This window comes from Phlebotomus papatasi, chromosome 1, assembly GCF_024763615.1.
Source record: "Phlebotomus papatasi isolate M1 chromosome 1, Ppap_2.1, whole genome shotgun sequence".
NCBI lineage: Eukaryota > Metazoa > Arthropoda > Insecta > Diptera > Psychodidae > Phlebotomus > Phlebotomus papatasi.
The window spans coordinates 3,398,367-3,421,967 of record NC_077222.1 but is presented as its reverse complement, the minus strand read 5'-3'; the positions used below and the strand labels follow the sequence as shown (position 1 = coordinate 3,421,967).

At 33.8% G+C, this 23,601-nt stretch overlaps 1 protein-coding gene and 1 long non-coding RNA gene across 7 annotated transcripts; one reads left to right on the top strand and one right to left on the bottom strand.

Annotated features, from left to right (window-relative positions):
• Positions 1–2,713: 2,713 nt before the first annotated feature.
• Positions 2,714–20,079, top strand: LOC129799939 (yemanuclein). 6 transcript variants are annotated; one of them, XM_055844240.1, is made up of 10 exons: positions 2,723–3,012; positions 3,252–3,356; positions 3,435–3,545; positions 7,640–8,374; positions 11,543–11,696; positions 11,766–13,120; positions 13,191–13,263; positions 16,757–16,870; positions 17,118–17,220; positions 19,068–19,208. In XM_055844240.1, the coding sequence occupies exons 1-9, from the start codon at positions 2,857–2,859 to the stop codon at positions 17,141–17,143; spliced, it is 2,829 nt and encodes a 942-aa protein (XP_055700215.1). In that variant the 5' UTR covers positions 2,723–2,856; the 3' UTR covers positions 17,144–17,220; positions 19,068–19,208. The 6 variants fall into 6 exon arrangements, with proteins under 6 accessions (XP_055700214.1, XP_055700215.1, XP_055700218.1 ...); XM_055844243.1 differs by lacking the exon at positions 16,757–16,870; XM_055844238.1 differs by having other exon boundaries at positions 11,543–13,120.
• On the bottom strand, positions 19,942–23,586 carry LOC129799941 (uncharacterized). Its single transcript, XR_008751561.1, has 2 exons — positions 23,335–23,586; positions 19,942–20,220 (listed from the first exon to the last, which is right to left on the bottom strand). It is a non-coding gene; the product is annotated as an uncharacterized LOC129799941 (long non-coding RNA).
• Between the last annotated feature and the right edge of the window lie 15 nt (positions 23,587–23,601).

Genomic DNA, 23,601 nt, shown 5'->3' with positions numbered 1-23,601 from the left:
CCTTATTTGGTACATAACATATCCCTATATACTTTGACATGGTAGACCAGATCGACGAAGACTATCAATAAGTTCTAGAATTAATGAAAGTCTCGCGAACAACAGAGTGCAAAGTCACCCCCCGAGTGCAAAGTCACCCGCAACGACGGTATATCAAGGCTCTCTTCATTTTCTTGTACACTCAATCCCGGTATTACGCACATTTTCTGATCCGAAAAAGATGCGCGAAATGGCATTACGCATCGAGAAAATTTGCATACCCACAAAGGCTTTCTTTTGAGTAACTCGGCCGTAGAACGAATTTCGCGCGGAGTAAAGTAGTCAAAACAAAAGATTCAACTTTTTAATAGAAATGCATTAGCAAACATTACTTTTTGGGCAGAGTTCTTCAATAAATGTTTAGAATAGAATATTTAAAAAATTTACCTTAATAAAAGAATTTAACGTTTTATTCTGAAAAAGTAGCAAAATTGTTTCAAATTTCCGTTACGTGCATAATCACGAAGGACTTAATGCCGGGACTGAATGTGCAAAAAAATATTAAATCGATCAGGCCACCCACACCACCCACACAGTAAAAAATAATTACTACGATTATCGCGTGTAAAGGCGTCTACACATTGGGAGCAATTTTCGTCAAAAATTGCGTTTTTGACAGATATTTGAAGTTTCCCCCTACAACGCTGCAGGGAATTTCCTTCAAAAAGCAATTTTTGACAAAAATTTCTCCCAATGTGTAGAGGCCATAATGGGAGAGCCTTGATAATTGTAGTAAATTTGCAACGATTATCGTAGTAAGCAAAGTTGAAAAGCAAACAAGTTGTATTTTCGTAGTTGAAAAGCAAACTAAGTTAAATTTACCTTCAACAATTGTACTGAAATTACACAAAATATAAAAAGAAGAAGACTGAGTTCAAACGAAATTAGTTGAAAGTTGAACTTTTTGCTGCGATAATCGATTGAAAAATTACTACGAAAATCGAACTGATTCTATTACACACGATAATCGTGGCAATTTTCTGTCAGTCAGTTGAATGAAGTTTATGCCATTTTGTTGCTTCATTTTATTACTATTATAGTAATTATTACTACTATTTATTGTACGTAGGCCATTACCGAGAGTTTAATTTTACTAGTTTTGCAATCTAAATGATTCCTTTTCAATTGAAAGTTTTTTTTTAGTGGTTTCTAATTCGAAATTTCAACTAGTTCAATTCAACTAATGGAATTCAACCTGCCAATTTCATCTCGTTTTTACTGTGCACATATAGGCCCGTCCCTCTTTGAATTTCGCTCACTGCGGCACAGTTAAATTTAAATTAAACATTTTAAAAAATACAGTAGACTCTCTCAAATTCGGGCATTTGGGACCGAAATGTCACCCGAATTAGAGAGAAATTCGGGCATAAAATTGTTTGAAATGCAACGATTTTTTGTTTACTTTCATACTCATATTAAGTTTACATGCTTTTATTAATGCCCTAGACACACTTACGACTAAAGTCCAGAGACGACTAAGCTAGTTCATAGCCAAGTCAGTTCCTGACACACTGCAAACGAGGCTTAGCACTCACTGCTATCCACAAAACATAACTTTCGTGGGTTTTTATGCAGATATTTCTACTAAAATGCATTAATACTCCTCTAAAAATAATACTATTTGTAAATTCATGCCTCAGTACATGTGCAATAACTATTGTTAATTACAATTATTTGTGAGGTGGATGCTAACTCGCGACTTAAGCCAATTTCCGCGATTCTAGTGAATAATTCTTATTGTTATAAGTGAATTGTCAAGTTAATTTTGCAAAGTTTCGTTTTCAAAGGAGTACTATTGCATTTCAGTAGAAATATCTGCAGAAGATCCACGAAAGTTATGTTTTGTGAGTGCCAGTAAACGTTAAGCCTCGTGTGTCAGGAACTGAATTTGCTATGAACGAGCTTAGTCGTCTCTGGACTTTAGTTGTAAGTGTGTCTAGGGCATAACTGTAAATTTCATGAAAGCCCCTAATAATGCAAAATAACACTACAATTGAGATAAAGGATGGCAAATTTGAGCATATTTGCTTCAATCGATAATCATAATCGAACTTAAAAAATGTCTTTTTGAGCCGAATTAGCGAGAGTCTACTCCTACTGTATTCATTCGTGCAAAATTTTTGATCAAAATGGCGGACGGAAAATACGATATCCCGGCGAATTTGTTAAAATTGGCCTCTTTTTTTCTGATTTGAATTCTAGTTACCAATTTGTGTTCTTGGATAGTTATTTCATCTAAAGCATTAAAGTTTGTAATGAATTAAAGCACAGAATTTAAATTCAGTGACCGTTAAGATGTGTGTTTGATAGGGGCTTCCCCGGCTTCCCGCGCCCCCATGAAAGGTAAAAATTTTTTCTTTTCAAAAAATTCATCTATTAATCTGTAGGTAACTAATCCCAAAATATAAACATACTATCTCAAATATTTCTGGTACATTGACTGAACGGGTTAAGGATATTTTTTACCAAACATCCTTTTCGACAAAATTAATCAGAGTTAAAGTGAACGACACGAATTTCATTTTATACCACTTTTATTATTTTTATTTGTAATTTTGTTTGTTATTTTAGTTTTGTTATATATATTTCTTAAAATAGCGTTTTTTTGTTTTTTTTTTAATTCGTTATTTTATTGTGTCAGATTTTCAAGTAAAATTCAATAGCTGTGACCACAAATGAACCACAGCTGAAAGAGTCCGGTCTGAGAAGAAGAAGAAGTTTGTGTGTGCAATTTGTTATGTCCCAGTTTTGGTGAAATATCGCAGGGAAAATTGTGGTTTTTGGGCATAAGTGAGGGTGTTGAGCAATAGGACGATAATGTCCGAGGCAAAACGTGCCCCCATAGCGACAATTGGTGATGTGGACAAAGAGAAAAAGGCTGGAAATACCGTGCGTCTCGAGTTGAAGCTCTTTGAGCCCAACGCGGACACATTTCCCGAGTTCAACTATCAGGCTCTGCTGCACGCTGAAAAGGTTAATATTGCACATATTTCTCCCGGTATCACTTGACTGGGGCCATGGGGCAGGAAGTTGAGCTAGGTAGAAGGTGGCGGTGTGAAGACAAATGTGCAAAAAATTGGGTTAAAAAACGAAGTGAAAGAATCGCGTTGACAGCGCCATTGAAGCTTACGTCGCCCCTTTTGAGAGAGTGCAATAAAATCCCGTTCACTCTTTCAATCTGACCCTGGTATCTCTTTTGTTTGGCATTGCAGAAGAAGCGGAAGAAGATCTCCAAACTCAATGGATTTGCCGCTGCAGATGCCTTTGACAATGACGACGATGTTGCTCGCATTGCCAAGGAATTGGAGAAGAAATACGTAAGTATTGGGCCAGGAGGCTACAATTACCAGCATTGGCTGCCCCCTTCAGTCCGGCTGATTCCTCTTGTCTTCCAGGGCTCCAACAGTGGGTACGGAAAGAAGCACAGCAGCAAGTCTACAGGGGACTATTGCGACAAAGGTGCTGGATACGATGAGAGTGATTCTTTCATAGACAATACAGAAGCTGTAAGTACAAATAAGTCCTTGAATTTGGGTCACAGGGTCAAAGTAGCTTTTACACTGCGTCCCGGAGTATTTTACGATACATCCTTAATCCCTGGATGAGTATCCCTTGCATGATTCATATGCATCTTGTAACAGTTATGCAGCAAATGTTTTTCAAAACGCTTCCAAAATTGATAAAAACATAAAATGTTCCAGAAAGTTGTAGGGAATTAGTTTTCCTTCGAATTATGTTTAGAATTAAAGAAAAATGGGAATATAATATAATTTTACAGCTACAAATTTATGATTTTGCATTTGATGCTCATGGTGCAAATGCTTTATAGTTCTTGTTGATTGTTGTGCTCCAAAGAGATTTAAGCTCTACTGGCGTTGATTTAAGAGCACAAAATGTTCCAAGAAATTTTAAAAAAATTCTTTACCTTGTCATTGTGTTCAGATTTTGAGAAAAAAATGGCAAAAAGATTTTTCTGGTAGCTACAAATCAAGTTACCCTTGATGTACATGATGCATATGCTTCATGCTCATGCTGGGATTTCAGCTCTACTACGGCTAAAGATAAGAACAATTATGTTTGAAAAAGTTTTAGAAAATTAAGTATGGCTTTCCATTGGAACCAGAATTAAAAAGAAAAATATATTTTGATAGCCACAAATCTAAAATGCTTTTTTATAAACATGAAGCAAATGCTTTATGCTGTTTCTTGTGCTACAAACAAAATTGTTGGGGCATTATTATTGTACGCTGAATTTCGTTATACCGGCTTCAGATTCGAGGTTAGCCTAGTTCGCGAAAGCCGTTAAAAATTAAATAAAAAGGAATATTGTTGATTTCTGAAAATATAAAGGATAATTTGCCCTTAATATCCAATCCGGAGCAACAGTTTCCTTAAAAATTTTGCCTGATAATGATATATATATATATATATATATATATATATATATATATATTTTATTTCGAAAATTACATTTGAATTCATATCATACAGAAACATATTTAGAGATGGAATATAATAAATTCCTTACAGCTAATGAGGCTTTATTGACAGTATCCTAGCGGATAGTGAATACGATTTGGGCACTAGGAGCGTTTTCTTTAAATACATACATGTAGCATAGCCAAAAAATTTAAAAATAAGTAGAAGAAAAAGTTTGTCAAACAAAAAACTTCAAAAACGTAATTAAAAGTAATAGTATATAGCAATGAATAAATAATATTTTGACCATGACCGGAAGCGGTCAAGGCCCAGTCGACCCGTCGGAGCCAATCGCGCCTTGCCATCCCAATACCAGAAGAAATTTCAAAGGGTGGTGGTCGATAAAGAATTAGAGGATTTTAGCCAAATGGTTAATCATCAGGTCTGAAGCCCATATAGTAAAGTGGGGTAACTGGATCGTTTCCCGAAGAGTGCTACTTGAACGCTTGTTTTTGGATTGATGAAATTCTTTTTTACTTCTTCTAAATCCATAGAATTATTCACTATTTCATTCAGAAACGTAATATAAAAAAAATATCAAAAATATTAAAGAAAATTTATAAAATAATGTTAATACTGAAATATGTCAGCATGCGCTAACTGGGTCGCCTTTTTGCTAATTCACTTTTAATTAAACCTTTGAATTTAAAATACTTTTTTCACAAGGAAAAAACAATAAATGTTTTTAATCAATCAGATGTCATTAGCGAAAATATCACTGCTAGAAAATTGTTAGTGAAGAACCCAGCTGGCACAAGATTGAAATGAGTCGATTACACTCACTTATTTAATGGATAAAAATATTATTTTTGCTTTTTCTCAAACTTGAATAGTTATTATTATGTTACTGTAGTGACTATATTACGGAAATAAAAATAAAAGTATTATTTTAAGTGGATTATTCATAAACGATCCAGATAGCGAAGCGCCCGGATTAGCACACTTGACTGTATTATATTCAGAATTTAAATAAAATAAAATTCTGAAATTTAAATAATTTCAAATTCTGGGTGGCAAAGTGTTTCAGGCTTTGGGAAGTGCTCGGTCTTGTGACTTATACGGGCTACAAACCTAAAGCTTAGCAATCTGGCTTAACTCCTCTAATTCCTCATCAAGCATGCTTTTTTAGGAAATCGTTGTTTAGGATTGAATATTAAGGGCAAATGATTCATTAAATTTTGAAAAATCAATAAAATTGCTTGTTATTAAGATTTTTGAGACCTTCTGGAACTGGGCTAAACCTCCAGTCTGAAGCCGGCCTTAGAGCCTTGACAGACTTGACGATTAGCCGAGAGATGGCTTTGCGTAATTATATTTGAAATAACGGTTAAATCACATTTCTATCATATTTCATTAAGCTGTCTCTCGGCTAATCCTCAGGTTTGTCAAGGGCTTTCGATGCTATACCTCACAAGTTACTTACTTTCGAATCATTTACTGTTTGCCGGTTCTCAACCGATTTAGACCGTTCCATAAATAACTGAAAAGATCCAAGAAAAAAGTTTTAGGAGGAAAAGATTTGATATTCGGACGAAAATTACTTATCGTTTCATAACCGGTTTAGCACCGGTTCATAATCGTTTTGAACCGGTTTATAAATCATTCAAAACATTGCAAAAAATATGGGAAGGTTTTGCAGCTTCGTAATGTTGCAGCTTCGTAATAGTTGATTTTTTCCCAAGTTACCAAATGAATTTCATCCATGGTCATATGTATATTCTAAAAGCTATTCCAACATCTCACATTTCCTGACAAACTTGGAAGCCTAGGCCTTTTTTCCTGGGTCCAAAATGCAAAAATAAAAGATGAGCCTAAAATCGTAATTCTGATGTGCAATATTTTACGCATTTTTCCACACTTCAAGTGTGTTTTCGAAAAAAAAACAACATTCCAAGTTATAGAGGGTTTATCAAGGTAAATATTTCCCGTGAAAATCTTTTGCTCGAACGGCGTCGTTTTTGAGGATAGAGGAAAATTCAGAAAAATTACCACCTTTGCAGCTCAGGAAAATTGATATTTGCAGCATTTGTAAGAACATCTGTAAGAACAAAATTATTGATACTCGACTAATGTCTTGATTTTTTTTTAAATATGTCTAAATTTTCTGGGCTACAACATAAACATAAAATTTTCAAAATCGCATGCTTAGATTTCGAGATTAACTGCAAAACGTGATTTTTAACCGGTTTAGAACCGGTTTTTCAAAAAACTAATAGAAATCGTCATACGCGCGAGTAGATATATTTAAAAAAAATCTATGAAGATATCTCTTTCTAAAGAGATCAGGAAGGCCGGCCGGTTCCGAAATTGCCGGCTTATGATTTTCGGCATCAGGGATGTTCAAAACATATACAGTAGACTCTCTCAAATTCGGGCATATGGGACCGAAATGTCAGACGAATTAGACAGAAATTCGGGCGACAAACTTTTTGAAATGCAACGATATTATATTCATGTGCATATAGATATTGAGTTTACACACTCATAATAACGTAAATTGCATGAAAATCCCTCAATAATGCAAAACCACATCAAAACTAAGACAAACCATGCCAAATTTGAGCATATTCGATTCATTTGGTAATCATAATCAAACTTGAAAAATGACAACAAACTTTTTTTCAAATTTAACCGCTGCCCGAATTTAAAAGTAGCCCGATCTTAAAAGAGCCGAATTAGCGAGAGTCTACTGTACCCTGTGGATTTCAGCTCGATCTGAGCACTTTGAGAAAATCCGAGGATTACAATAGGTGTAATTAGAAGGAATCACACTTAAAAATCTTAAATCTTGGACATATTTTTCCTTACGAAGCTGCACAATCTCTTCCTTCAACTCAGGAGCAATATGATTGAATTTCGAAATAAAGTTAGTTATCGGTTATGAATCGGTTCATTACCGGTTCAGAACCGATCGGAACCGGTTCAATTTTATCGGAAATTCCACGGGGATCCCTAGCGTTTGTTTCACAACATGCATATGCTTCATGCAAGTTGAACTTGTAATGCTTTGAAAAGTTAAAAAAATAAAACGCGTAGGAAAATACCTTTCCGTTGTGTTTAATTTAAAATCTTCTTCCTGGGTAGCTTTTATCCCTTTGTCTTTGACAATTTTTCTCCGCAGTATGATGAATTAATTCCTGATGAAATTGAGACAGTTCGAGGGGGTTTCTATATAAATTCCGGTCCGCTGGAATTCCAGCATTTATCAAATTATGAACGTCCTGAGGATGCTCAGAGAATGCCTAAGCCTAAGAAACGAGCTCTCTCCACTTCATCATCGAGCAGTGATGAAGAAGCTGAAGAGAGTAGTGTCCCAAAAGGGACTCAAGAGGCCTCTAAGAATGGGCATCAGGATAAGAAATTGAAGAGTGCCACAGTTGTCGATGAGAGTAAGATTAAGGCGACAAAAGTGACAAAACCCCCTCCTCCTCCGGCAGCTACAGAGAAAAAGGCTGAGCCTAAGGTGAAGAGTGATTCGGAGAGAGGTCTCAAAACGACCACAGTTAAAGATATGCTGAGGGCTAAAAGGGACAATCTGCGAAATATGCAAGATGCAGCTTCAAAGAGAGATTCAGAGGCGGATGGAATTGAGCTCAGTAGTGCTCCAATGACATCAGAATCTTCCAATGAGAGCACAGCTGTGGAAATGCCCAATGGAACGGGCGGGGTGAAGCCTGAGGCAAAATTGCCAGCGAATCTCAGTGAGGATCTGTTGAGGAATATTGTGCTGCTGAAGGAAGCCGCCAGGGTCTCCACGAACTTAGGCAAAACCAATTTCTTCGACAGCAAAGTACAGGATATTCTGCTTCAAATTGAAAATGCCACACGAGCAGCAGGAGGTCACACTCGCAATCAGGTTAGTGATTTACAAAAATACATTGTTACATTTTTCTTTTCAATGAAAATCCAAAGATAAATTCACCTTAGAAGAAAAAAAACTGGACCAAAGGGGCGACTCATTCTAAATCTAAAGCCTAGTTGAAAATTGTTTCGTAAAACATTATGTAGATGCCTATGTTTTCTTGGAAATCTCTTGAATTTCAAAGGAATTCTTGAATCCTAGTTAGATATTTGAATTCTCACGAAATGAACTTGATTTTTTTTAGGTTCCTTAGGTTTCGTGAAATTTGTAAACATTTGTCGTATTTTCTAAAACTGTCACAGTTTAATTTTTTTAAATGCTAAGTTTTCTTAATTTCATATAGATTTCTTGGAGAAAACATATTGAATTTTCCCCGTCTCTAATGGGAATTTTCCCAACTTTTTCTCTATAAAATTTTACTACTTTCACGAGAATATTCGATGTTCTATATGATTTTTTTCCAAAAAAATATCTCGACTGAAGTACATCCTTAAGTGAAAATAAATTTCATACACATTTCTCGGAAATAACCTATTGAATTTTCCCTGTCTCTGTTGGGAATTTTCTATGAATCTTCTCAGACTTTACAAATTTGACTATTTTCACTAGAGTATTCGATATTCTATTCTATATATTTTTCTAATAAAAACATCTCGACTGAAGTATATTCTTAAGTGAAAAATTATTTCCTATGAATTTTTCCATGAGATTCTTAAGAAATTTCTTTTTCTGTATAACTTTTCTTTATTATATTCATCTTGACTGAAGTATATGTAAAGTGGAAATAAATTTTCCAGAGACAGTCTAGTGAATTTTTCATACCTCCTCCGTAGGAAATTTCGTATCCCCAAGAAATCTTGAAGAAAGTTTGGAAAATTAAGGAAATATTTCCAGTTCAAATCCTCAGGGACCTTCTTAAGAAATTTCCATAGTTTACCAAGAACATTTCAATACTAAATCCACTTAAATTCCTATGATAGAAAATATTTGGAGAATACTAAGCGAAAATGCTCGAAGCCAACATAGAATGTTCTGTAGGAAAGACAAGGGAATTCTTTAGAAAATTACCTGAGGAAATTTCCACAAGAAATCATCAAAATTTCTCTAGGAATTTAGCAATTTTTCCGAAGCTGAAAACGGTCTTAGGAAATACTTGCAATCTCCATAGAAATTTCTACCTCTGAGCGAGGTAATTTCTCCAGTGATATAATCTGTAATCCCATGTGTGCGATCTTTGGGGATTTCTAGGACAAAATTCCTTGCACAAATATTGAAATTTCTGTTGAAAATCCTGAGGAATATCAGAGGAAACAATCAATGGAAAATTGTCAAGGAATTCTTTGGGAATTTCGTGGGAATTATAATTGCGAAAATTCGAACGGAATTTTCTGTGATCTCTTAGGGAAATTTCCACATCCCAGAAGAGCAATTTCTTCAGTTATTCCCCTCAAATTTCAAATAAGGGAATTCTTGCAGATATTTGGGGGGAAATTCACCACGCAAATATTGACATTTCTGGGGCAAGTCCCAAGGAATTCCAGAAGAAATAACCCCTCTAGGAATTCTCTGGAAATTCCCTATGAGACTAACGAATTTTCCAATACTGAAAATTCATAAAGAATTCCTTGTGATTTTCTTGGGAAATTTCCACAGCTTTATTTGGTAATTTTTTTTTAAAGATATTTCCAATATGGGAAGTGTACGAGAATTTGGGGTGAAAATTCACTGGGTACATGGTGAAATTTTCCCAATGAATCAATAGGGAAATTTCTCCTGGGACACTTTTTATAGGGATTGTATGCAAATCTTTTGAGGATTGCTATTATTTTTGGAAATTTTGTACGGTTTCTCTTTCGCAAAAATTGGAATGTTTCTTTGATTACTAAAACTTTGTAACTTAATTAAACGTTTTCCTGATTTAGCGAAATTTTTTAAAGGTTTTGAAACTGCGAAATTTTTTTTCAATGAATTGAAAATACATCCTTTTGAAGACTGCTTTCGCAAAACGTGGAACGTTTCTTTGGTTTCGTAAGCAGATTTAAGTTTCTTACGTTCGTTAAAATGTTTTATAGGTTTCATTTATGAAAAAATGCATACACAGTAAAAAAATGTGTAAAATTTTACTACTAACTATTATAGTTCAAAATCGACCATTTTAGCTGTTTAATTTAAAAATGTTTAAAAAATACACAACATTTTGGCAATTTATTGTCACGTGATTGAAAATTACCACTATTATATAGTTGAAAATTTTTTAAAAATGTTGTTTAATTTGAAAATGTGTAAAATTTTAACACTATAAATAGTGTGAAATCGAATAAATTAATTATTTAATTGACATCTGTGTAAAATTTCTCACTCTTATAATCATAAAAATTTTTCAACAATGTTTCGTGATTTAAAACTGTTTTACAAATTCTAAAAATTACCACTATTATAGTACGATTACAGTTTTTCACATTATTATAGTGTGAAAAAATACACAACTTTATGGTATTTTTTGTCACATGATCAAAAATTAACACTATTATAGTTTGATCATAATTTTTAACACTATTATAGTGTGAACCCTTGTGTATTTCAACCAAATTTGTTGAATTTTTAAACAAAAGTTGTGTAAAAATTGTTGAATTTCCATTTAAGACATATACTTCAGTCGAGATGCTTTTCATTGGGCAAAAGTCATATAGAACATCAAATATTTATATGCATAATAAGTTATATCGCATTAGGGAGGATCCCTAGTACAGCAAAAACTAATAAAAATGTCTAAAAAGGCAAAAAAAATCTTCGAAATGAAAAGAAAATTCAACAATAAACAGAATTCAACAATTTTTGAATTTACACATAAAAATTCAACAATTTTTGAATTCAACAATTCCAAATTCAACATCTTGAAAATCAACAACTTTAAATTAAACAATTTTAAATTAAAAACTTTTCCAAATTTAACACTTTATTTAGTAGTGTGAAAGATTACACACTATAATAGTGTTATTTTTTTTTACTGTGTACGTTACCTCTTTCGGGTTTCTTAATTGACCAAATTTTTAAGCACGTTTCGTGACACTTTTTCCGCGTAAGACACATAGATTTTATTTTATGAGCGACCCCTTTGAAGAGGACCTTTAAGGTAATTGGGTTGAATTGTTGGAAAATCAGGTGTACAGCTACCTGGAGAGTCATTTGCCGTGCAGCAAACAGACCCTGATGCTGCGTGCCAAGAAGCTGAGGATTCAGCAGGAAGAGGCCAAGGTTAAGAGGGCAGTATCGAGGTTGAAGAAGGCCGTTGAGGAGTGCATGCCGGGGTTAATAAGTGCGTATGAGAAGGAGTATGAGAGGGTGCAGCAGTTGAAAAATAGCATGACTATTATGGGAATTCCAGAAAAGGAGAATGATACCAAGTGGCCAAAAAAGCAATTTGTTTGGACTGAAACTACCAAGGGGCTACTCAATGCCATTGTCAATGCCTGTCGTTCGGCCTTTGGCACAATCAAGTCCCGGAAGGAGACTGTGGAGGATTATGTGTTGGATTGTCTGAAAATGGATGTTTTGCTGATTTGGCCAATTGGTTGGATGAAACTCGAGGGATTGCTGAAGGAGATGGAATGGAAAATTGATATGAGGAATGTGACTAAAAATGTGGCCAAAGATGGTGGAGGCAGTGGTGGGGGAAATGATGTTAGGCCAGTGGTGGCGACAAGTGTTATAAAAAATGTTGGTCAGAGTGAAAAAGTGGCAGAGACGAAGGTAGTACCAGTGTCATCTGCTGCAACTTCTTTTCCCGTGAGCAGTAGTTTGACTATAACACCGGTTAGTGCCACTGCATCTGCTGCCACTAAACCACTGCCAAGTATCCAGAATAAGGTGACCATTACAAATGTTGAGGCTGTTCCTAAGATTCTGCCTCCGGCAAAGGTTTCTACAGTAACTTCCTCAGCAGCAGTAGCTACTCCACAGCTACCTAGTGGACTTAGTATCTCCATCACAAGTTCTCCATCATCTATTCCTCCAACTCCTGCTCCTCCTCCTCCGCCTGTCGCATCATCAACAACTTCCAGTGCCACAAAAACAGCTTCCAAGTCACCGCCAAAGGAGGCTACGCCGCCTCCCAAGAAATCCTTCGATTACAGTATTAGCAGCATCATCTCCTCGACGACATCAACCAATCCTACCCCAAATCCTCCTCCTCCTGCTCCGGCTCCGGTTCCTGCTCCGGCTCCTGCTCCGGCTCCGGTTTCCCTGCCAAATCCTCCGCCATCGCTCACGATAGAGGTGGAAAAGAGCAAACCGCCAGTGATTTCCGTGGAGGAAAAGCCAAAAGCCCAACCGGAACCACCTGCGCATTCCCCAACTTCGGCTCCAATCAAAGTCCGATCGGTGGCCAATGTGAATAATTCAGTTCCGGACAAAGGCAGCAGCAGCAACAGCAGCCTCCCGGCGCCCAAGCCGCAAGAGGTGATCTTTGAGGAACTGAGTAGTACGAGCAGTGAAAGTGATTCAGATACCGATAGCAGTAGTGATTGTGAAATAATTGAATCGTCGCCTGATGTAAAAATGAAGAAGTCGGCTGGACCGACGACGACTTCTCAGGCAATCAAAAGACCAACAAAACCTCAAACAGCCAGCTCCAGTGGTGCTTCTGTTGTTCAGAGAACGAGAGATTTGGATCCACTTTCACTAGCAAATGATAATGACATCGATGTTAATCAGATAATGAAGGAACTCAAGGAGCTTCAGGTAGAAAAACACCCTTCCTGACTTCAAATACCAATAAAATGATACAATTTTCATTTTATTTTCAATCCAGGAATTCCACCAAGATTCACGTCCAGCTCCTGGATTCAACAGTAAGAAACCATCGGATATTTCAGAGTACAGCAGTAAGTATCGCCTGTAGATTTTTTTTTAATTTGTGAATTATCGCTATTTTTGTACAATAATTTGTGGACAATATTTTACTTATATACATATATTTAAATAAGTGTGACAGTTTTTGAGGAGAAAGAAATTTCTTTGAATTATTCTAGTATTTTTGTTTTTTTTTCTTGTTTTATCCAAAAAGGGAATTTTCAGAATATTGGTGTAATTTTTTGTTTAAGGGACAAAACACATTGGTCGTCAAAATTATAAAAATATTTAGCCAAGACACATACCAGAGATCGAAATGGATTTCGATCTGCGAGATTGATGAAGTAATTGCTCACAAACTCGTTTCGATGACGTGGTGACAGAAAGACTTCCTGTTCGATTTTCGAAGTGTTTCTAGTTTCGAAATTTTCAATTCGTTGGATATCAACGACTCCAACTCTGAATGGGCCAATAGTGTCTCGGATGAAAGGTATTAAAATGGATATCTATTTGTACAAAAATTCGTTAATGTTCGGAGAATTCAAACTCAAACTCAAAATTTAAAAATTATTTTTCGCACATGATGCGGAAAATTTATGAAATATATCAAGAAGTAGTTAAGTGATTATTAGGGGAATTAGAATGAAATAAACCTTGTTGCATAGATTTACCCAATAATATAGCAAAAACAGATACATTTTGACACTCGAGACACTTAGAAATTCGAATAGAATGTATTTCGGTCCCCATTCGGAATTTATTTATTTATTTATTTGGCTTTCGAAACCGATCTTCGCGTTTTTTAAACTCCAAAATCCACCCGAAAAAAATACATGTAGAAAAACAGAATTAGAATAATTCTTTCAGTTGAAATAAATTTTTTCGAGTCAGTCGCTGTGAGCAGTGATAGATAGCCAAGACAACAACCCTTTTTCGGGTGAGTCCGAAATTTTTCTGACGACACTGCGATTAGCGACATAGTAAAATCTCAACAAATTAAAAATGAAAAATCATTCCAATTAAAAGCGAATAAAACAAAGCGTTCCAGCTTTGCAAAATGCTCCAACTTTTGAGATAGAGATCTCCGTGAACTAGTTTTCATGTGATCTTTTGGTGCTTACTGGTCTATTAGAAATCAAATTGATTCATAAATCACATTTTGTAATAGGGCTGTTGAGTCTAGAGTGGGAGGGAGAAAGCCCGTCCTGACGAAGACTTTTCTAATCCAACGGTACCAATCACTGTTCAGCTGGGGTGGTGATTTTGAGGGATGCTATAACGGCGGTTCCGCTAGATAGAATCTGCTCCTCAATCGGTATTCATCAGTGAAGCGAGGAAGGACGCTGGATTCGTGGCCTTCGTGGAATTGGCAATGGGGCTCAATCTCCGGAGGCTAGCTATGAAGGGTGCTCCGACATGTTCTGATCTAGAGCCTTTAGCATTCGTGCTACAATTTGAAAATCAAAAAAAAATCGGTATTTAACTGATTCATTACCGATGAAGATCTATGCAGCCGGGTTTGAAATTTCAATACCTTTCCAAAAAACCCAAATTTAAACAAATCGGTTAAAAATGAGCCCTCCAAAGTGGATAACCTTTGACCTTCAATAATTCAAAATGGCGAATTTTTCGGTCATATGTATGTTTGGACGAAATGTTTGCTTGGCCCACCTCTAAAACATATTCGAAAATCATTGAAAAAAGCTTGGGCCAATTTAAAAAAAAAAAAACCGAAAAAACATGGTTTTTAGGGAGTGGAGGGGAGATAGGGGAAAAATGGGAAAAACGTCTAGAGATATTGTTTTTTTATTGGGGGTCATCGAAGACCGAAAGTCGATATCTCCTGATAGCTCCTGTATGTCCTGAACTCCCCTTGCGGGAAGGCCTAAGTTCCTCTATCGAACGTTGTGCCACTATTATTATTAATTATAAATTCTAAGTATTTCGAACACAATTCGGACGAAACTAAAAGTAAAAATGTATTTTATTCGGCTTTCGAAATCGATTTTCAAATTTTTTAAATTCTTGTTCTGAATGAAGGAAATAACTTGGTTGAGTCCGCCGCCGATTAACCTACTGTTCTTAAATATCGCAAAAACGGGAACAAAGGACAGCCCTAAAATAGATTTTTTCGAGTGAGTTACTGTGATTAGTGACAGATAGCCAAGACAGAAAGAAGACTTCTTTCGGATGAGTGCTGGAATTTTTCTGACATCACTGGAAAAAACGACAAAGTGATTTCTCGACAAATAAAAATAAACAATTCAATTGAAAGGAAATTCAAAAAGAGATAACAAAAACAGAACAATCATCGTTAAGTTTAATTTCTTCGTGATTTCATCTTAAACCACCCAAAATTCAAAAGAATTTTGAGTGAAGAAAATATTAGAGCAAGAGAATTTTCAACCAATGTCAAATGGAATAGAAAACATAATTTGTCAATGTTTCTGTATTTCATCGTGGTTTCCGTATATAAAAATAAGGGAAAGGCCGGAAAGACCTATTAATAGCCAAGACACTCACCATATTTCGGGTGGTGCACCTTGTAGGCTAGCAAAGGCTCATGTAATTTTTTGGGATGTTTCTCCAAATGTTGATAGAGGGAAGTGGGGCACCTTTGAAAGTAGGATACCTTTCAAATTGGTATTTTTCACCTATTTTTGAAAAAAAAATTGAGCCTTATCGTGATATAATTTTCTGCACAAACAGATTGAGAAGCTAAATAACATTGTGATATGGCTCAGTTCCACTTAAATATAGGAGAAAAATCCTAATTTTAAAGGTGCCCCACTTCCCCCTATGTTGGTTCCCAATAGATTTGCCCAAATTTCTTGAGAAATTATGATTTATAGAATTACCCAGTCGGCAAAAAATTACTCTGACTTAAAAATGACTTGATTTTGTTCTACAAGAAATGGTCAAAAAATTACTCCTAATTGGAATCTTAAAAATTAGTCGTATTCGCGTCGAATTTTAGTCAAAGAATTACTCAAAATTGAGTTAGTAATACATTAGTTATTTTACGGGTTTAAAATATACTCCAACATGAAGTAGTGAAATATTTCACAGCAGGGTTAGTCAATTAGCTTTTAGGTGCATGTCTTGGCTTATCTTGAAAATATTAACATGTAGTTTACATTTTGCATTTAGTTTGGTAAATTTTTCTCATTTAGTTTTCAAATAATCGCCGTAATTGTGCGAAGAATTTCATTAATTTTCAATTAGTAATAAATAAATAAGAGTTTTTACATTCAAAGAATTAGTAAAGACAACAACCTATTCAAAAGTTTTCGTGATATTACCAAGCGAATTATGCCTTTGAAAAAATATCTTCTTGCAAGAAAAGAAGGTTAGATAATGACGACCAATGTGTTTATAACCTTGATTACTCATTTTCCGTTATATGTTGGTGTGCGTCTCTGCTAAGTGATCATTCCATTAGAGTTTTTTTTATTCAAAATTAATTCACTGCGATGTGTCTCACAGTCTTTTATTTATTTAATGACTTTCTCGCATCCAATTCAGTTGGCACTTTGGATGCAGCTACAGTAATTGATTTAAAGCGAAATGCTAATGTACAACAAATGAATCTTCAATCTCATCAGCACGATGAAAAACCATTCCATGAAATTACAAAAGGTGTGTGTTGTGTGGATTGGTTTCTCTATTCATCCCCTTTTTTTATTTTTTTTATTTAAATCATCGAAAAGCTTTCTGTTGCTCATTCACTTTTTCCTTTTTTTTTAATCTGGTGTGAAGCTTTCATTTGAGATTGAAATGAAAGCAAAACCAGTACCATTGTTGTTTTTATTAGTCGTTGCTGTTGTTGATTATTGCTGATGATTTTAGATAGAATTTGTTGAAGGTTTTCCTTGAAAAATTTCAGCTGTGATTTCATCAGTTCGGAAATAAAACGAAGAATTGAGAGATGATCAAATGAAAATATTGGTTAAAAGTCTCCTCTAATCAACTGCCAGGCAATTTTCCAGGTGATATTATAGTGCTCATTTTATCAATTTATTATCCACTGAAGGATTTTTTAAATGGACAAGAGGTTATGTTTCTCAGAAATGATATAACCTCAAAATTACTTAACCTCAAAATATTGAACTCTTCAATCTAAATGAAATAATGAAAAATTTATTGCAAATTTTTGGAATTTGAAAATAGGGAAAGTATAGGGCCGTTTAATTGTATCCTAACCTCCAAAAATATTTTTTTTTAAGATTTTTTTTGTCTTTTGTTTAATCCTTTCAGGATGATAAAATTATTTTCTTTTATTTACAATCGAAATTAATCACGTTTTAACAGAAAAGTGTACTAGAATTTGAGAAAACCTACAATTTAGGGTAAATGTTCTAATTCAAAACCATTTCCAGATGCTCCAACTTTGACAGAAGATTCAACACTTTAAGTTCATATTTTTTCTGAAGAGAATTGCATAAATTTGCTTCTCGCCTCTTTTAGAATGTTACTGTTTAGTGGAAATTCTTTAAATATAATTTGAAAACTTCTTAAATACAAGAAAAATACGCGAGTGTAAAATGCTTCAATTGGAAACAAATTAATCCAAATGGAGACAAGGGAAATTTTCTAATTGGAGACAAGGGAAATTTTCTAATTGGAGACAAACAGTGTAAGTGAAACAGGGACGAAAGGCTTCCAAAACCTTGTTGAATTGATCTTGAGTGTTGCATTTGTTCTTATTCTTGGTCTTTTCCCCTTTCCCGTCTGAGACAATAAGAAAATCTTTTAAAAAAATCGTATTTTCGGTGTTTCCTGTTGAAGCATTTGCAGACACTTCAGAAAAACACTTTTTGTTCACAAATAGGTAATTATTTCATTTAAAAACTTCACGTACAGTTAACAATAAAGATTAACACTTAATTTCACAAAATTTTGCCAGAAATATTACATAAATGTAAAAAAACAATTACGGAATAATCACTCAATTGTGTTTTTCTTTAGAAAACATGGTTGATTGATGAAAAATTCGACAGTGAAAAGGTACACTTTTAATTTTTTCTGAGAAATTAACAAATTAAAATTTTTGAACATAAATGGATTTTCGCTTTATTTGGAGCAAAATTAACTAAAATAATGAAACAGGTATAGAAAATATATAAATATAATAATTTAGTACTGTATTTATCGTGAAAACAATGACGTTTCCATTTGGAGTAGAGAAGAGTTTCCATTTGGAGCAGATTTTGAATTAGCTTAATTTACCCTCACTGAGAAAAAAAGAGGCTACGATTAACTTTTTTTCGTCATAACTTTAACACTTTTCGGGTGTAAAAATATATCAACATTTTTTAATGTTAATTTTACACCTTTTTGAGGGTAAAATTAACATGAAAAGGGTAACTTTAACCCATAATACACCTAAAAAGGGTAATATTTACACCAATTTCGGATCAATACGCAGGGTAAAATTAACATTTCCGGAATGTTACTTTGACTTTTTCGGATTTCTCTCAGTGCTATGTAGGTTTTCAACCCTATGACATTTGAAGGGTTTTATTTTCCGAAATTGAACGGTTACAATTTTCTATCTTTGAATAAATATTTTGTTTAAAATTTTTCGAAGCAGAATTCAAAAGAATTCAATTTTCTGCTATAACCTCTTGTCTTGAAAAAAATTCTAAGTATGTTTAGGATGGTTTTTGTTGTTTTTTTGTTTAATATTTTGTTATTATTTGAAGCCCATTTGTGTTTTTTTTGTAATAGTTTTGTGTTTGGAAATTTTTTGATATGTTCTATCCATGCAAGAAAATATCTCTTGATAACTTGATGGAGATACAAATGGTGAAGATCTTCTCTCTAATTCTTTCAGAAACAGCCATGAAAAAGAGAAAAAAGCCAATTGATGAAAATGACGTGAAAGGTAATAAAAGAAAACAGTTAGAGAAAAAATGAGAAACTTTAAGTGGAGTGTTTGTCTCCCAAGTAAAATAGCGATATGCGGTTTATATTTTTTCTTTTGTCAAATTGTAAATGTATATATTGATAAAATTAATAAGTGATGATAAGAATATTTTTTGTATTGTATAGTTGAAAATTTATCTGTAAGATACAAGTCCCCTTCCTTTTTCTTAGCCATCATTTTCTATACCAAGTAAATGTAAATTATTGATAATTTTTTTAGGAATATGTTTTTTAAAGTAAATTTATGGAAATTTTGTTGGCCTCTTGACGAGGATGGCATTTTAGCGGAAGGAGCTCATTCTCAAATTTGGTTAAGAGGTTATGTCGGAATGTGAGGTTATGTTCTGTTAAATCCTAAAGAAATCAAAGCATAAACTTTGCAAGAAATTTGCATATGACGATTTAAAGATATAATAAATAATCGTTTGATGATCTTCTCTTGTTTCGAAAAAAAATAGGTTATGTGTTTTTCAGGTTAGAATTCAGTAAGTAAAGAATAAAATGTCAGAAGAATCGTCTTCTGTCATAAACAAACTGAGTTATTCATACGCAAACTATCTAGAAAAGGATATTTCTGATTTAATTCTTAAAAAGGAGCTTTGATATTTAAGGTTATGATAACATAACCTCACATTTCAGAATAACCATCCGGAAGAGAAATGTACAATAAGACCCAACGTAGGAATTTATTGAGAATGATGGATGAGAAAAGAGCACAATATATTAAAAAAGAAATGTTACTCAAGAAAAAAATTCTAATCAGGAGAGTGGACATAGAAAACTATTCTGTGTATATACTAAGATTTTTATTATGATTTATTTAAATTATAAATTAGATGCATAATAGTTAGGTTAAACATCCGGCAAAGTACATTTAACTGAAAATCCATTGATATAATAAAAAAAAAAGATTGATAGAATGTGGAGTTTTATGCTGAATATCTGCAGGATGATTGTGCCAATCTATGCTTTAATGCAGCAACCCTTCTCACCGCATTTGCAGGGGCATTTAGGCTCGCAGCTGCATCCCTGGCAGCAGGTCTTAGCGCAGCTTTTGCAGTCTAAATTAACAGAAAAAAAACATTATTAAAAAAAAGAAGTATGATTACTTTATTCTTCAAAATTATTTTCACAGAGGTAAGATTTTGAGTAAGCCCCGCCCACAAATTTTCCGTGATTAGGAGATATTTATTATAAAATAATATTACTTTTAATTTAAATAATCCAAAATGGGGTAATGTGGCTCATTACAGACCTACAATCTAGTTACCTTGCCTGATTTATTTATGAGAGGGGCCTAAAGTGCCTTCTATAAAATACTGGCCACGCCCACTTTGTAATATATGCGTTAAAAATTAAATAGAAGTTAAACTTTAGTTTTGCTTAGAGCAAATAGAAAATTTGCTGAATAATTAATATTTTATTTTAATTCAATACAGACTTCAGGCTAAGGGTTTAGCCCAGTTTATCAAAATCTAATTAAACATATGCCCCATATATTAAAACGTTGAAAATAGCAAGAAATTCCTATGTTTTTGGGGTTAGAACATGTTTCTTTTTGATAAAAAATTCCACCGTACGACAGATTTAAAAAAAAATATCTGTCACATGTCTTGCATCTTTGAGGTTAGTCTTAACATAACCTGAAACTTTCTAAGTTAACCTATTAGTAAATGAATGAATAAAGTTAATGCTATATAATCCAGTTTATAATTTCGTCAAATTATATTTAAAATAATTCTATTTGTTTCTCAAATGAACAAATTTGTGAAAATAATTGCAAATATTCTGATAGCGTTTTTTAGCTAAATATAAATAATTCAATTTAACCCTAAGGGGGTTTTCTCCCTTTTCTAGTGGGATCATTAAAATTTTGCAATTGTTAAACCATATTCAAGCATAACTCCGAATTGCACAAAAGCCACTTTGTGAAATAAAAGAATCTGGCCCAAAATGTTTCGAATTAGAGGTTAAGATCACAATAACCTTACTTTCGAAATAACCTTTTCCTACTATACCTGCACAGTAGAAACTTTTGGACACTGACCAAAATATTGGAACAAAATTTCTTTGGAATATTTTATTTGAACATTTTTTTTGAAAACTAAATGGAAATTCGAGAAACAAAAAAAGTGGCCGTAATTGCAAGCTGGCCGAAATTTGGTACACTTACTTTATATACCTGGAGAAGATATTTCTTTGTTCCAATAATTTTTCCTTAGGTTTTTGTTACGAAATAGTGACAAAATTGTGTAAAAGTTTTCTTTTAGAACCGTTTTGATACCGTGGATTACCTACAAATTTGAGTCTATTTCGTTTTACATAAATTTGTTCCTAAAAGTTGGAACCGAATATAGACATTTTGTTCCCATTGTCGCGAACAAATTTGTGTAATTTAAAAGACTTCGTTCATTTCGTCTAACAGTTAAGGCCTATACTTCAGTCAAGATGGATTTCCGTGGAGAAAAAGGAACATCAAATAAAAGTCAATTTAAGAGTCAATTTAAAAGTCAATTTTATAAAGGCGCGTGCACTACAAAATCACTTGCAAGTGCTGACAGCAGAAGGCCCGAGAGGGAAGGGAATCTCGAATTAAAAAGAGATGGCAAAGCGTCCAAGCTTTGCGGAACGCTCGAACTCACGAGATAGAGCTCCGCGTGAATTATTTTTTCGCATGATCTTTTTGTGCTTACTGATCTTACTAGACATCAAATTGATTCATAAATCACAAAAGTATTTGAAAATCAAAAATTGGTAAATAAATGATCATTTTAGACTTCTGGCATGAGTTATAAGCATATGGACAAACAAAAATGTAAACACGAGAAAAATAAGTCATAGAGGTATATTTGGATGAAATGTTTGCCTGGATCACCTCCAAAATATATCCAAAAATAAAAGAAATCGTAGAAGCCGTTTTTGAGAAAATCCAAAAACATGGTTTTGGAGGGGGGAAAAATAAAAAAAAAACGTTGAGATATCGTTTTTTTATTGGGGTCACCGAAGACCGGAACTTGATATCTCTTATCGTTTAAGTTAAGTTATAGGACGGTGATAAGTTAGAAAAGAAAAGACAATTATATATATATATAACTGCTCTCTTTTCGAGTTCGAGCAGTAAAAAAGTGGAACCATATATATTGTAGCTCGAAAAATACCACAAATTTGGCGTCCTCCTCTCTTCGATGTGATGGTGGATTTCGGAACAAATTCGTTACTAATATTAAATGTCTTTTTGTGTCTCCTAGAAGGTACAAATTTACTTCCAAAATTTTCGGTATTCATAGACGAGCTAATTTTTATTATAAATTCGTTACTAATGTTGAGTATCTTCCTGATTCTCGTAAAAGGAACAAAATTGTGCTAAAAGTTTAGGTGTCCGTGGATTTTTTTTACCGTGTAGATGAAACAGAAGAGTTAAAAAAAGGAAATAAGGATTTTTTTTCAATGTGAGGTTATTTTTAACATAACCTTAAAGAAGCTACATGTATCGGACCTTGAATGAAATAGAAATCCCTAAAATCGTTTTTTTTTTCAAAAATTAGTATATCAGGGTGAAAAATACAGCGATTTTAAACATAATTTCTATAATTTTAAACTATTTATTACACCTTTCTTTTCAATTTTAAGGTTATCAAATTCTAACCTTTCAATACTTGCAATATTTTAATCAATGTATTATAAATATTTAAAAAAGAAAATCTTTAATTTATCAATCAGCTAAATGGCACAATTAGCAGAAATTTCTAAGTGGGGTTTTTTCAGGGTCAAGACAAATAATTCTTCCAAGAATAAAATCAAAACTTCTTAATGAAACAGAAGAATTAAAAAAAGGAAATAAGGATTTTTTTTTACAATTTGAGGTTATTTTGAACATAACCTTAAAGAAGCTGTATGAATCGGACCTTCAATGAAACAGAAATCTCTTAACTTTATCATTTTTTTCACAAATTAGTCTATCAGGGTGAGAAATAGAGCGATTTCAAATATAACTTCTTTAATTTTAAACTATTTATTACACTTTTCTTTTCAATTTTAAGGTTATCAAAATCTAACCTTGCAATACTCTTGCACAATTAGAACAAAATTCTAAGCAGGGCTTATTCAGGGTTAAGTCAAATAATTCTTCCAAGAATATAACCAAAAGGCAAAATATTTAATCAAAATTAACTCACTTGGATCGCAACCTTTGCACGGCATTTTGTTAGGAATTTTTCTTCACTTTTCACAGAGGGAATAACTTTTCTTTAGATGACCACTTTGCTTCTGACCAACATCAACAATTCCAGCTTCGTTTTATACCAAAAATAATAACAATAAACGTGCCGTGCGCACTGCAAAGTATGAGTGGAAAGCAAATTCAATTGAGAGTGTCGTGTGTTCTTCCACGCTTAGCAATTCCTAGGCACTACAGCGCAAAATGCTTATCAATGAGAGTGAGT